The sequence below is a fragment of the Antechinus flavipes genome, chromosome 6, assembly GCF_016432865.1.
Source record: "Antechinus flavipes isolate AdamAnt ecotype Samford, QLD, Australia chromosome 6, AdamAnt_v2, whole genome shotgun sequence".
NCBI lineage: Eukaryota > Metazoa > Chordata > Mammalia > Dasyuromorphia > Dasyuridae > Antechinus > Antechinus flavipes.
This window is the reverse complement of record NC_067403.1, coordinates 230,687,134-230,703,412: the sequence shown is the minus strand read 5'-3', so window position 1 is coordinate 230,703,412 and position 16,279 is coordinate 230,687,134. Positions and strand designations below refer to the sequence as shown.

At 41.6% G+C, this 16,279-nt stretch overlaps 1 protein-coding gene across 2 annotated transcripts in view; it reads right to left on the bottom strand.

Moving 5' to 3' along the window:
• Window positions 1–287: 287 nt before the first annotated feature.
• PRR5L (proline rich 5 like) overlaps window positions 288–16,279 on the bottom strand; it is a 96,311-nt gene continuing 80,319 nt past the window's right edge. For both annotated transcript variants that reach the window (XM_051964216.1, XM_051964218.1), the window contains exon 9: window positions 288–3,373. In XM_051964216.1, the coding sequence (XP_051820176.1) occupies window positions 2,985–3,373 (389 nt within the window). In that variant the 3' untranslated portion in view covers window positions 288–2,984. The remainder of the gene's footprint in view (window positions 3,374–16,279) is intronic.

The following is a 16,279-nucleotide window of genomic DNA, read 5'->3' as shown; positions in this document are numbered from 1 at the left end:
TCCATTGGCCATATTGGAATGAAAAGAGCCCCCATCTCTCAAAGCTTCTGTTTTATGTTTCCCCAGCTCCAAGAACAATCTATGCTTCCCTAGGAAATGGTACTTAGTCTAGGATGGTAGAAAAAAAACTTCTGAGGGAGCTTGTTCCCTCCTAGAAATAGGGGCAACAGGAAGAGGGACCCCAAAGGAAAAACCACGAACATGAAGGCAGAGTGGCCGGGATGCCAACAAACCTGCTGTGCTTTGAGACAAGAGACAACAATGAAATAACGTTGCCAGGAACAGGATCAAAATACAAAATGGTATTTATTGAATCTATTTGGGAAACACAACAAATAGACAACTTGAAAGACTTTGGGCTCATGGGCCTGGACTTTATAGTTGTGTTGGCTGCTGTCAACAATAAGAAAACCCTAGCAAATACACTGGGAGTGGTCCCTCACTCCACAATGGAGGAAATAACAGCCGTATCAGTAAGGACATTCTTGCTACAACTGTGAAGGCTAACCTATCTATAAAACATGAACCGATCTTTAATATACACAGAATGACACATATATAATTTTATATAATATAAAGATCTATTATATATAATCATATACATGTACAGATCAAGGGTAAAGTCTTCCAACTGGCTCATATCCATCAGCAAACAGGATTTGATGGACTGTTTTCCTTATGAACACTTTCATACTTAACCTAATGGCTTATGCATTTAATTGATGGCTTCTTTTTAAAATTTTCATTAAGGATTATTCGAATATCACTGCTATGTTTGTGTATATTTTAACAGATCTTTTGCCTCAATAATTAAAATGAAAATTTTAGCACAATTCTAGGATGCATGCAAACAATTTTTGTTCGATGTGTGAAGGACAGCAGCCATCAGTTAATTATAAACATGTCATTATGTTGAAAACTGGAAGTGTTAACAGAAGCACAACCTATTATTTTTCTAATTTTGAGTGGGCACTGTTCAGTTCATAGAGCTTAATCAAGACATAGACATAGATTTCACTTGAAAAAAACAACTTTTCTTTGAGTTCTCAAAGATGTCTTTCAGAAAACTTATTTTTCATTGCAGAAGGACAGAAGGAAAAGAAAGACTGACATGAGGGGGCTGGGCTGGATGACCTGAGATCTCTTCCTGGCTCAAAGTCTAAGAGTCACTAAAAACACAATTTTAAATCGAGCAAATTTTGACAAATACACTTTCCAAATTATTGAACAAAGTTACACAACGAACAGAGAAAGCAAATAAATTACGGCATTTCCTAGATACTATCAGCTGATGACAGAGGTGATGTATTAGGCCTCAAGCTCAGGGGATGCTTTCTCCCCTGCTGGTGGTTCTAAACACCTTCCCCAGGGAGTCGGATTTGCTTTTGTCACTATTATTTCTGGAGAAAGAGGAAGTTTTCCACAGACTGACTGGTAAGGGAAGATCAGGTCATCTGAAGGGGCTTTGGACAGTGGAATACATTTAGAGAAAGGGGAGAAGGCTGGCTGGACTTTGCAGTTAATAGTCACCCAATAGCTTTGGATTTAATGATGTAAATAATAAGATTAATAATGTTGCGTCCACTTCTAAATGGGGAACAATTGCTGGTCCGCTAGTCCAATAAGTTTGGGGATCCACCAGAGTTTCTCCCTCATCTGTCTCATTTACTTAGGGAAAAATCATCTTACTCCACAAGGCAAGGTGGATCCCATTTCCTCAACACCTCCCCCTGCCCTAGAAGGGAAACTCTAAGGGTAGAAATTTCTTTAGATGCAGATTGGCAACGGGTCTTGAACAATTACCAATGAAAAGGTCAATGCCCATCATCACAAGACTGAGATGTATCCAAGGTGGGACTTGCACCCAAGCCAGCCTTCTGTCCACAAGATCTCAGAAGCCAGGATGATGTGAGGTGGGGATTCTGCCTCCTAAGCTACTATACCACCATACAGGTCTCACTTTAGTTTCAAGAGCTGTGGTCCACCAGCTGTCACCAAGGAAACCTCAACATCCCTAAAATACTCACTCAGCCCCTAGCTGTGGGGAAGGGAAGGTATATTCTTTCCAGTTTGAAGACAATAGATGAAAAGTGCAAGATCCTACGTGCAAACCTTCGCAAACAAGAACAAAAACAGCTTTTTATTTTTAATCAAATACACGCAAGTTTAAAAATTCAAGTCAATTCCAGGAATAGTCCAACAGTTGTCAGGCAGTCATTTTCACTCAAAATGGGGGGGGAGGGGGTCAGTGTCTGAAGTAAGAAGGTAAAGGCCTTGGTTCTCTCTCTTCCACATACACACATGCACACGCATGTTCTCTGCATTTGCCAAGGGTTCCAAAGGAGGAACTGTTTGGGTCCCCCAGAGCCTTCCGGGTCACAGCACCCTGCTTGGCTGGGTCTGAAATGCTACCCCCACCAATTCCATCCGGTCCCACCTTTGGGGACGATCCCCTGACACGTGAAACACACACACTAAGATGTTCCGAATTCAAAGCCTTCCCAAGATGCCATTGTTCCCTGGGAATCTTGGGAAATGAGAAGGGTCTTCCCATCTTTCACTCTCACAGCAGAGAAGGAGCTAAGTAAGCTCTCTCATTCCTCCTCCTCTGTACATTTGTCATCATCCTTTGCCTCAAAACCCCCAACGGGAAAAATCACTCCAAGAAAATGTCCTCGACCAAGCGAACCACCGAGTGCTGGAATAACGGCCCACCTGGCAGCACCACAGGATTCTTGGCGGAAGAGGCTGCTCGGGGAGTCGCCGAACCGGGCCGGACGGGATTCAGAGGGGTCTGTGGAGGCCCCATCTCCAAAGGGAACGGAAGGGCCCGGCCTGGAGGACGGAGTACGCTGGGCGCGCTTCCAGATCTTCCCTGTAATAAAGCTAAAGGCACGTTCCTTACTTAGCAGGACAGACTTTTTGGTGTCACCTCCGGCCGCTGGGAAATCCTCACCCGGGGGTTCTCCTCCTGGGGTCGCAGCTCAGCCCAGAGACGTGCAGCTGAGCTCCCCGTGCTCCTGAACGCCCTCCGCCCCCTCCTCCAGCTCCTCGGGGCTGTCCACGATGTTGGGCTCGCTGGAGCACTGCCGCTGTGGGGGGAAGCTGGGCGGCAGGAGCAGACATTGGTCCCCGTGGTCGGGCTCCTCCCCCAGGCCCGAGTGCATCATGGTGGCCATGGCGAGCAGCTGGATGTCCGAGTGGGCGTTGGCCACCGTGTGACGCCGGATGCTGCCGCACTTCTCCAGGTAGGCCTCCCCCTCTTGTTCCGTCAGGGGGGTCAAGGCCATCTCGTGCAGAGGTCGGGGGCTCCCGGCCGCCTGCGAGTAGTTCAGGACGGTCACCTTGGGGTGGGATCGGGAATGGCGCCGGGCTGTGGGAGAGAAAGGAGAAGGTCATAAGCTCCCCCGGGGGCAGCAGTGCACTCTCTGGAACTCTATATGTTTTTAGGGTCTGGTAGAGTGCTGGCACACAGCAGGTGCTTAATAAGTGTTTGGGGAACCACAGCTGAGCTAAAGAACTCCCCATGTCGAAGGATGTGGAATCCAGGAGAGAACCTGAGGATCCAGAGTCCACTCTATGATCCCATCACTGTCATGCCTGCAGGAAACGTGGCTCAGTGCAGAGTAATGATCTAAAATGTATATATACATGTGGAAATGCATCTGGTGTAAGTGTAACATAATGCAAACCCACATGCAATGTATACATGTAAGAATAAATAATATATATGGATACTTGTATAAATGTATACATGTATATATAGATACCTACATACAATGTATACATGTAAGAATAAATAATGTATATAGATACTTATATACAATGTATACATTTAAGTATATAGATACCCACATGCAATGTATACATGTAAGAATAAATAATATATATGGATACTTGTATAAATGTATACATGTATATATAGATACCCACATACAATGTATACATGTAAGAATAAATAATGTATATAGATACTTATGTACAATGTATACATTTAAGTATATAGATACCCACATACAATGTATACATGTAAGAATAAATAATATATATGGATACTTGTATATATGTATACATGTATATATAGATACCCACATACAATGTATACATGTAAGAATAAATAATGTATATAGATACTTGTATACAATGTATACATTTAAGTATATAGATACCCACATACAATGTATACATGTAAGAATAAATAATGTATATAGATACTTATGTACAATGTATACATTTAAGTATATAGATACCCACATACAATGTATACATGTAAGAATAAATAATATATATGGATACTTGTATATATGTATACATGTATATATAGATACCCACATACAATGTATACATGTAAAAATAAATAATGTATATAGATACTTATATACAATGTATACATTTAAGTATATAGATACCCACATACAATGTATCCATGTAAGAATAAATAATATATATGGATACTTGTATATATGTATACATGTATATATAGATACCTACATACAATGTATACATGTAAAAATTAATAATGTATATAGATACTTATATACAATGTATACATTTAAGTATATAGATACCCACATACAATGTATACATGTAAGAAATAATATATATGGACACTTGTATATATGTATACATGTATATATAGATACCCACATACAATGTATACATGTAAAAATAAATAATGTATATAGATACTTATATACAATGTATACATTTAAGTATATAGATACCCACATACAATGTATACATGTAAGAATAAATAATATATATGGATATTTGTATATATGTATACATGTATATATAGATACCCACATACAATGTATACATGTAAAAATAAATAATGTATATAGATACTTATATACAATGTATACATTTAAGTATATAGATACCCACATACAATGTGTATTTGTAAGTGCAGACGTGTATATATGTGTGTCTATATACACAACGTATGTGTGTAAATGTATATAACCCATATATATGTATGTAATATATACACATTGTAATGTGTATATGCAAATGTATATCATGTATATAGACACACATAATGTGTGTCTATATATAAACATGCACAATATGTGTACGTGTATATACCCATATAAAGTATGTGTATAAATGCATATAGATACCCATATACAATGTATATATATATACACATTTATATATATAAAACATATGTAATGTCTATATGTGTATAATATATGGATACAGTACAATGTATATATGCACATTTATATGTAGAAGACTACACCTATTATGTATATATGTAAATGTACATTATATATACATGCATATACAATGTGCATGTGTAAATTTTACATATACACACAACCTATATGCAAATATATACATATATAGAGAGGCATACGTATACAGAGTATATATGCAAACTTATGTATACACATATGCAATGTATACACGTAAATACGTACAAATACAAAGTATACATGTAAATGTATATAGACACATGTAGTGTATATGTATAAATGCATATAAATACACATATAGTGTATATATGAAAATATATATAGTCACACATGCAATGATGCACAAACTATATATGTAAATGTGTATAATGTATGTAGACACATGCATGTGCACTGTAAATTTGTGCATGTGCACACATTTATAATATAAATAATATGTAGATACACATACAAAATGTATATATGTAAATGAATACAGATACATACATATACAATGTATATATGTCCAAAGCAATCCCAATAGACTTTGGACAGAAAATGTCATCTGCATCCATTAAAAGAACTAAGGAGACTGTAAATCAACTCATGCTATGTTCACTTCTTTTTTCCTGTTTTCTTTTTTTTTTTTAATCTCTCTCCTGTTTTTTCCCTTTTGCTCTGATTTTTCTTCCCCAACATGATTCATAAAATTATGTGTATTGAAAACAAATAAACTTACTGGGGGAAAAAAAACGTATATATGTAAGTGTATATAGACACACACCATGTATATATACATGAATATACACTTACATACAATGTGTGTGTGTGTGTGTATATATATATATATATGTATATAGATACAAATACCACATATATAATATCTATATATAATGATTATAATAGTAATAATAGCTAACATTTATATAGCATCCATTACATAAAAGATGCTTCATAAATATTACCTCATTTGTTTTTCTTAAAAACCCTGGGAGAATGGTACTATTATTCCAATTTTATATAAGAGAAACTGAGGCAGATTAAGTGACTTGCCCAGAGTCATATAACTAGTTAGAATCTGAGGCTTGATTTGAATTAAGGTCTTAACTTCAGGGCCGCTGATCCACCCAGTGCACCTGCTCATGAAAGAGAAGTGATTCCCAGCTTTGGAATTGCCTTTGTCCATTCTGTTACCATCTGTGTGAAAGCCACTTCCCCACTTTAAATCTAATTCCGTCTGCCCCCATCTCAGCTCAGTAAGACATGAATGTTGCAAGACCCTGAATCATTACTAGGGTATAAAATGAAGGTATCCATCAAAAATTAGCCAAGAAAAGGCTTTTCCAAAGTGCTTTGTGGGAGATCTGCTCTAAAGTCAGGCCCTCCAAAGGTAGGGAGACAGCTCTATTCTTCCCCAGCCCTAGATCTTGGGCTTCCATGGGACTTTCCTCCATCACTATGGCCTAACAGCAGCTGGAAACCATAAAGCAGCAGCTTCTCTCCATCCTGGCCATCGCTGAAGACCTATCTAACTCTGATCAAGGAGCCTTTTCTCTCCTCTCAGTTTTCCAGCATACACTTCTCTCTGGCCACTCTGAAGTTTCCCGGGAGATCAGTATTTCTCAGAGCGCCCTGTGGCTCACAAAGCTCTTTACTTACCAAGGATCTCAATAAATGACTTTCTCCCTCGCTCCCTCGAAGAACTAAGAAATCCTACGCCAAGGGCTAGTTGCACTCTCAGTCTGGAAAGGGGCAAATGCTATCCCCATGGAGACTGTGGGCAACCTATGGACAAGTCTATGTTTAATCTCTGAGGACCTCAGTTTCCTCATCACTAAAATGGATTAAATGGCCTCTGAACTTTCTAGCTTTATCTAGATCTAGGATTCTTTGAATCAGAGGCAAGCACTCATCTCAGCAAGCCTTCTGTTATCTATGTTGGCTAAATTTAGTTCGCCCTAAATTTGCTGACCTGAGGCAAGACTCTGAACACTCTACCCTAGTTTTAGATCCACTCTCTGGGATACCTCATTTGACTAGGATGCTGCAGAGGCTCTGGGTGAGAAATCCCACCGTGGTGTGCCCTTTGTAGAAACCAGCCATTGGTGTTCTGTTTTCCAATGGAAAAACCACAGTATTGGCTGTAAGCTGCTGGTATAATCCAGAGCCATTGGCAGTGAGTCAGTGGACAGAGGCAGTGAGATCCTTGCCATCTCATCTGCTGTTCCTCCCACTACTCATTGGGTGTCCCATGGTGGGGGGTGGTCCTGGCCCCAGTCCACCCTTCTAAACCCCAAATAACCTTTCATATCAGCACAGTGCCTTTCAAGGAGCTGAGGATCCCATTACTCTTGGAAGCTTGGGATCCATCTCATGGGAAGGCAGGTTTCCTACCCAATTGCACCAACTCCATTTTTCAGCTCCTGTTCCCACTGTGACAGAAAATGTGCACATGCATTTTCACAATATAAAAAACTGATTCTAGCGTCAAAAAAGACTTGGATTCAAATCTTGCCTAACAGGCTTACTCCTTGTGTGACTTCAAGCAAATCACTGAACATTTTTTTCTTAATAATATTTTACTTTTTTTCAGTTACACATATAGTTTTGACATTTATCTTTGTAAGATTTTGAGTTTCTGATTTTCCTTCCTCCCTTCTCTTCCCCCCTCCTCAAGACAGCAAGAAATCTGATTGAGATTGTACATGTACAATCATATTAAACATATTTCCACATTAGTCATTTTGTGAAAGAATCAGAAGGGGAAAAACCATGAGAAGGGAAAAAAAACTCAAAACAAAAATAAGTGAAAATAGGACACTGCAATCTACATTCAGAGTCCATAGTCCTTTCTCTGGATATGGAATTTTCCATCACAAGTCCCGTAGAATTGCCATCGATCATTGTATTGCTGAGAAGAGCTATGTCTATCATAATTGATCATTGCACAGTCTTGCTGTTGCTGTGTACAATGTATTCCTGGTTTTGCTTGCTTCACTCAGCATCAGTTCATGTAAATCTCTCCAGGCCTTTCTATAATCAGCTTGTTCATCATTTTTTAAAGAAAATAATATTCCAAGAAGAAATGACCAGCAGGATGATCTCAGAAAGGCCTGGAGAGACTTACATGAACTGATGCTGAGTGAAATGAGCAGGACCAGGAGATCGTTATATACTTCAACAATAATACTAGACGATGATCAATTCTGATGGAAGTGGCTCTCTTCAACAATGAAATTAGTTCCATTTGTTCAATAATGAAGAGAACCAGATATATGCAGTGAAAGAACTCCGGGAAATGAGTATGAACTATAACATAGCATTTCCGTTCCCTCTGTTTTTGTCCACTGGCATTTTTGATTTCCTTCTCAGGTTATTTTTACCTTATTTCTAAGTCTGATTTCTCTTGTGCAGTAAAATAACTGTAAGGATATGTATACATGTATTGTATTTAACATATACTTTAACATATATAGGTCTATCTGGGGAAGGGGATGGGGGGAAGGAGGGGAAAAATTGGAACAGAAGGTTTTACAAGGATCAGTGATGAAAAATTACCCATGCATATATCTTGTAAATAAAAAGCTATAAAAAAGAAAATAATAGTCCATTACTTCCATATACAACAACTTATTCAGCCATTCCCCAATTGATAGGCATTCTTCAATTTCCAATTCTTTATCATCACAAAAAACAGCTGCTGTAAATATTTTGATCCATATGGAGCCTTTCCCTAATTCTCTGATCTCTTTTGTAGTATTATTGCTGGTTCAAAGGATTTACAGTTTTATAGCCTTTTGGGCATAATTCCAAATTGCTTTCCAGAATAGGTGGATCCGTTCACAACTCCACCAACCATGCAGTAGTGTTCTAATTTTTCCACATCTTCTCCAACATTTATCATTTTCCTTTTCTATATTAGCTAATCTGTTATATCCATCAGTGTTGTTTTAATTTGCATTTCTCTAATCAATAGCAAATCACTGAACTTTAAACACAACACTCCATGTCTCGTGCATAGAATACTCTACTGACCCTTATCTAGGGCTAACAGCTGCCCTGGCTTCCTGGGACAGCCCATCCCCTTTTGGACCCAAGTGGAAGGCAGTTTATCCTTAAGTCAAACTCAAATCTTATCTCTCTCAACATCCATGATCCTTGTCCTGCACTCTGGAGCTAAGAAGTTGAAACTCTTCCCCATATGACAGGCTTTGAAATATTTCAGGCAAAACACCACGATTTTGATCAGTGGGTCCTCAGGCCCTTCACCATCCTGGCTGCCCTGCTATGGACACCTTCCAGCTTAAGAATGAATGTTCTCCTATCTCATGGCACCTCGAACCAAGCACAATACTCCACACCAGAGCAGAGTCCAGCACATTTTCCCTAGTATATAGAGCTCAGGATTTGGGGTCAGGAGAACCTGGCTTTGAGGAATCCTGCCTCTGACACTTACTGGCTGTGTATAGCTAGGTCCTAGGAGCATCACCTGTGAAAAGGGGGAGGGAAACATGAGGGCTTCTAACAAATCTCCCAGCTCAAGGTCTCTGAGCTTGTGATATGCCGCCGGCCACAGAGGCAGCCTACGCTTCCAGCTCCTATCACACTACTGACTCATGCTGAGCTTGCAAGTTCAAAAAACAAAAAAAAAAAAAAAACATCTCAGCTCTTCTTCAGGCCAGCTGCTGACTAACCACATCTCTGCATCTTGCACTTGTGAGGTTGCTTTTTTTTTTTCCTAAACCTAAAATTTGCATGTAGCATCATCAAATTTCATCTTGAGCACAGCCCAGCATTTTAGCCCATCAAGTGCTTTGTGCCTACTGTCTCCGGAGGGAGTGGGCCAGGACCAAGCCCCCTTCCTTCTCTTCCAGAGGCCTAATGTGAATATAACCCAAATTTGGTCTCTTCCCTGTCAGAGACCTTCCCGATCCTTTCAGGTAACACTGGCCTGTTTCTGATCTACTTACGGGCAAATGTAACCCAAGTTTTTGTCTCCCCTTTCGGGTAACATTGACTATCTCTGATCTACTTATGGGCACTTAACAGTGGAGGGGTGCTACAGGCCCCTGCTTAGAGAGGGGATGATCTCCACTGGTTGCTGTGTGAGAGAACAGGACACATTTCAAGCTGTGGAATCCCAGACTTAGGGCTGGATCACAGATGACTGAGTCATCCTCTTCCCACTTCCCACATTAAAGATCAAAAGTCAGAAAGCTGGAAAAATTTAGTTATTGCCCCAAATCAACACTGGTAGTATGGGGCAATCTGGGTTTAAATTCAGGCCCTCAGAACCCAAAATACACCCATAGTCTCTCTTTGAGAAGAATCCTTAATGTGCTTCAAAGCTCCTTCCAAATCATCTTTGGCAATAAAGCGTTTTCTGATTACCCCTGCTAATTAACTTGATTTATAGGCTTAATTTCTAATATAAATATGTGTATATTTAATTTCTAAACATATCTAGGTAATTAGTAGGGGTAGAGAGAAGCATCGAGAAATATACTAATACGGGGCAGCTAGGTGGCACAGTGGATAGAGCCTGGAAGTCAGGAGGACGTGGGTTCAAATTTGACTTCTGACACTTAATACTTCCTAGCTGTGTGATCCTGGGCAAGTCACTTAACCCCAATTGCCTTAGCAAAAAAAAATAAATATACTAATGTGTAGAAAATATTTAGAAATTAAATATATAATTATATATATATGTATTATGTATATACATAAAATAATACATATATATTGTTAACAGAACATAAGCTCCTTAAGGATAGGGATTTTTGGGGGGAGTGGGGGGGTGGTGGTCTTTGAATCCTGTGTGGGAGATAGAATTCTGGAGTTTGAACCCAGTTTCAGACACCTATTAACTGTATGATCCTGGTCAAGCCACTTAGCTTTTGTTTGTTCTGTGAAAAGGGGGAGACACGAGGGCTTATCTGTAGAATAGGGCTAATAATGACACTTACCTCCCAGGTTTGTTGTATTGATTAAATGAAATAATTTTACAGGTCTGGCACACAGTAGGCACTATATACATGTTAGCTACCAATTAAATCTATCTGGGCTTGTTTCTGGACTCAATAATCATTAAAGTCCCTTCCAGTTCTAGACCTATGATCCCAGGATCCCAACAATTACTTAATATATAAGTGAGTGATTGGTCCAGCAGGCTAAAACTTTGCTGTTCAGTCCGATTTCATGGAGGAAAGATGTTATATAAATGTCATTAATTATTGTTTCTTTTATTATCACCATCAGATTATAGGTTTAGAGATGGAAAGGGACCTTAGGGACCAATGGCCTCATCTTAAAGCTGAAGTAACTAAGTCTGAGGGCCACAGCCACTGGCACCATCATCTTGGTGTTGGTTCCTATTTTTCCCATGTGTTATTTGGGTCTATACTACCTGGTAATTTTGTTGTTTTCTTTCTTTTCTTTTTCTTCCTTCCTTTCTTTTCTTTTTCTTTTTTTTTTTTCTCTCTGCCTTTCTGGATCTCTTGGTCCTTTATAAATAAAAGTCCAGCTCATGTGGATGAGGTGGAATGAAGGGAGGCCCTGAGCCAGACCTGGACACCAGAGCTCCCACTGGAATCGCACCTATTTCTGCCCTCCCCTTCTTCCTCTTCTCTGCGACAAGAACAAGGAAACCGGGGCTGCAGGAGAGACCAGGGCCGAGCACCCCCCGAACAAGCATCCGTCCCAGAAGGGCCCGCGGGCCCCCGGCCATCGGCCCGAGTGGGCTGCTGCCATCTCTGCTCGCTCCTACCTGCCTCCAGGCCACTTCTCACCCCTTTCCCACGGGCCTCCCTGCAGCCCTCCCGCACCAGATGCCCCGCTGAGTTTGGGAATTAATTACACTACACTGGAGCCAAAATTCCAGTGCCTTTGAAAGGCCCGGAGAAGAGGGAGCACTCTGCTCGGCCGGCTCCGAGGATAGGTTCCACATTCCCTTTGTGGGGGCCTCCCGGTTCCCAGGCCTTTGATCTCCCAGCCTCAATGGTTCCTCTCGGCAGGGCCGGGCTGGGGACAATGCCGCCATTGTCGGGCCTCTCCCCAATCCCATAGTGGGGCATTCCTTTCCAGTCACGATTTCTGGTAGGTAGAGACAAATAGGCTGCTTGTCATGTAAAAAAATGTCACCATATCTGGATGGAGCTGCTATTATCTAAAAGAAAACTACCCAGCCGGCCATCAGGACAGACAATGGAGGGCAAGTGGTCCATGGCGCTTTTGTGAAGGAGAAATGGAGCTTGGGGCACTCGGATTTGTGGGTCGGAGACAGCCAGAGTTTCACAGATTTCAGGATGCCTCAGAGAAATGTTTTTTTCTCTTCTATTTTTAAAATGGAAAGAACTAACTTTGGACTGCTTTCCTGACGCCATCACTCACAATCTGTGGGGTTTGGGCACATCGATTTCCTTCTCTCCATGACTCTATTTCCTCTTCTGTAAAATAAGAGACTTGGACTGCACGCTTTCTCGAGCCCCACCGCTTGTCAATGGCCTCCTTTCTTCTCTACCCTGCTGCCCCAGGGCGGAGGACACCCACGTCGCCACCCTGCCCAGCAGGGCTTACTGAATCCCTTTGAAGCCTTAGGTCTCACTTCAAACTGGGCCCTGAGCCACTGGCAAGAGGAAGGCCTCCACAGGCCAAAAAGACAGAGCCTGAGAGATCTTGCAGGCTACCTATTCCAGGCCCCACATTTGACAGATGGGGAAACTGAGACCCACTAAGGTTTTACTGATTTGCCTCAAGTTGGATCTACTACACAAGGCTGGCCAGTGCAATCGCCATCCTTTGCTGAAATGGAAATTGATTTGGATCTGGAACTTAGCAGAACCAAGTCTTCAAAGTGAGGTTCTTGAGAATTAAGTCCTTTCCTCTGATCTTCTATGGTACTCAAAATACAGGGATCCCATCCACAAGGAAAGTATGACAACAAATGTCAGGAGGACCTCTGCTGTTGGCTGGGGTAGTCATTGAGCTTTGGTCTTGGAGTCAGGAAAATCTGAGTTGTAATCCTGCCTCAGTCACTAACTAGAAGGCACTTAATCTCCATCTGCCTCTGTTTTGTCAGCTGGAAAATGGGGATCATAATAGTATCTATCTTATAGGACTGCTGCAAGATCTGATGAGAGACATTTATCAAGTGCTTTGTAAAGCACAAAGCATCATTTAAATGCTAATTATTATTATTAGTAGTAATTAGTAAAAATTAGTAAAGTGGTTGTTATTGTACTTTTTTTCACTGAAGGCTCTTCATCCTTACTATATTTACTTCTTTTTTTTATGAAACAGATTTTTAATATAATGTTTTCTTTTTACGTTGCTTACATCATCCCCCCTTTGCTACCTCCTCTTCCATCCTTCTAGAGGAATTTTTTCATTGCCTTCTAAGCTAGAGCTTCTTAACCTCAAATCCATGAGTTCTCTCTCTGTCTCTCTTTCTCTCTCTCTCTCTCTCTCTCTCTCTCTCTCTCTCTCTCTCTCTCTCTCTCTCTCTTTATATATATATATATATATGTTTAATACAAAATAGGAAAAAAAATACTATTTCTCTGAGCTGCCAGTATTGCCTTTATAAAAAGAAGGGGTCGGGGCAACTAGGTGGCGCAGTGGATAGAGTCCCAACCATGAAGTCAGAAGGACTTGAGTTGAAATTTGACCTCAGATACACTTCCTAGCTGTGTGACCCTGGGCAAGTCACTTAATCCCAATTACCTCAAAAAAAAAGGGGAGGGGGTCAGACTCAATGGCCCATAAAGATCCTTTGAGTTTTAGACAGAAAGCCCAGTTTTAAGGATTGTTAACATCCTCTTCTCTGAGTCCTTCACTTACAAGGGATGGAAATAGGCTCCAGCATTTCCTAATCACTCTGCCTTGTACAATGAGTTATTATCAGTGTTTATACCACAGGATAACAGAATTAGAGCTGGAGAGAGGAAAACGGGGGGCCTCCCACCAAAGTGAAGTGATCTGGCAAAAACTATACAATGTACACAGCAGAATATAGAAGAGAATTTTAAATATAAAGCAATACATTTCCATCTTGAGAAAATTTATATAATAAATATTATATATTATGTTCAGATCTATCCACCTTTGCTTTCCTGTTTTGTGTCGTGCAATTTTTTGTTTGCCAATTTTAAAAATTGATAACTATTTCAAAATAATTTCCTTTGTAATTATGTATATTTTATTCCATTCATTTAAAATTACTGCAAGAAGACATCTATAGGCTTCAATAGACCACTTAAGGATTCCATGCCCTAAAATAATGTTAAATGGCCTCTTGTCTTTAGCTACACTCAGATGATGGAGAAATCCCTGCCTGTGTCCAGTCTATTAAAGCTACACAGGTGTCGTGACCACTGCCCACCACAGACGTCTCTCTGGAAACCCACATTTCCCAGCCGGGCCGGACCGGTAATAACAAGCCCTTGGCCAGCTACCATAGCGGTTGGTTGGTCCTGCCAACAAAGTGTCCAGGCTGGATTTTAAAGAGACAGAAAAGTTACTCTCTTGAAGCGGCTGGCTGGGACTGCCCCAAGAAGCCCAGGCCAGCATCCTTCCATCTGTGGTCAAGGAGGTGTCTCCTGAGGAACATGAACAATGACAGTTCTGCCCACCTGTGATAAAAGAGGCCCTGAGAAAGGACAAGAACGTCCTGGGCAGAGACGGCTTTCCCCTTCGCCACCCTGCCCACCCATCCATGCCCACTGCTCTGGGGCTTCTGAGTATGGGCCTGGAAGCAGAGAAAGCCCATTCGAAATCCCACCTCCATTCCTAATGATCTATGCAGCCTCAGGCAAGTGATTTCATCTCTCCGAGTCTCCGGTGTCCTCCTTTATAAAAAAGAAGGAGTCAGACTCAATGGCCCAGAAGGACCCTTTGAGGTTCAGATAGATAGCCCAGTTCTAGGGACGGCTAACATCCTCCTTGCTGGAAACAGGCTCCACCACTTCCTAGTCACAGCCTGGTACAATGTTCATATTCAAACCTCCTCTCGTTGCATCCACAAATTTAGAGCTGGAGAGAGGAAAATGGAGGGTCCCCCCCAAAGTGAGGTGACCTGACAAAATCCACAAACCCGGATGCCAACCCCAGCTTCACACTCCAAATCCAGTGCTCGGTGCCAGGTTTTAAAGGGAGTTTATAAGGTTTTAAATCCAGCCCGGGCACTTTGTTGACAGGACCAACCACTAACCTTGGCTGGCCAAGGGCTTGTTAATGCTGGTCCAGTCAGGCTCTCTGGGTTTCCAGAGAGACGTCCGTGGTGGGCAGTGGTCACGACACCTGGATAGCTTTAGTAGACTGGGCACAGGGAGGGATTTCTCCATCATCTGAGTGTAGCTAAGACAAGAGGCCATTTAGAATAGGGCTCCTTCACATTGTTTTGTGACATGGACTCCTTCAGCAGTCTATCAAAGCCTAATGGATGCCTTCTTGCAGTAAGCATTTTAAATGACAGCCACAGGGTCTCCCCAGAAGTCATCTGAGCCAGATGGGGCCTGAGCAGGAACTCCTTTAACTACATCCCTGACATCAGGTGATCCAGCCCCTTCTAGAAGAATTCCATGGAGGGGAAGCCCACTTTGGGGCAGCACTAAGTGTTTCCCTACGTAGAACTGAGATCTGCCTCTCAAGAACCTGCTCCCCCTTCTCCTAGTTTTATCCTCTGGGGCTAAGCAGAATTCCAAACTTCCACCAACTTTAACAAGCACTACGAAGGAGAAAGCTGGCAGTGAGGTGAGCTTTATGGGGCAGAACAGTCAAAGCTGAGACAGTATCATAGTATTTAATAGAGAGAACCCAAGAACCCGGAGCAACGACAGGATCAAAGCCACTGGCCAAGCTGCCAATAAGACATACAGCTCCATAGCTCTGTCACTGGTGTCTGGGAAAAAACCTCAAGCCCGGGAACATACATAGCTCGGGAAGAAGGAGGGAAAGTCTGAGCCAGACCTGGGACAGATCAGCTCCCAGCACAGCATCCGTCCCCACCTTCCCCTCCAAACCAGAACGGCCCCAACCATCAGACCTCTGGGACACTCCCAGCACCAACCCCCCACATCCACCTCCATCTGTCCCCCAAGGAG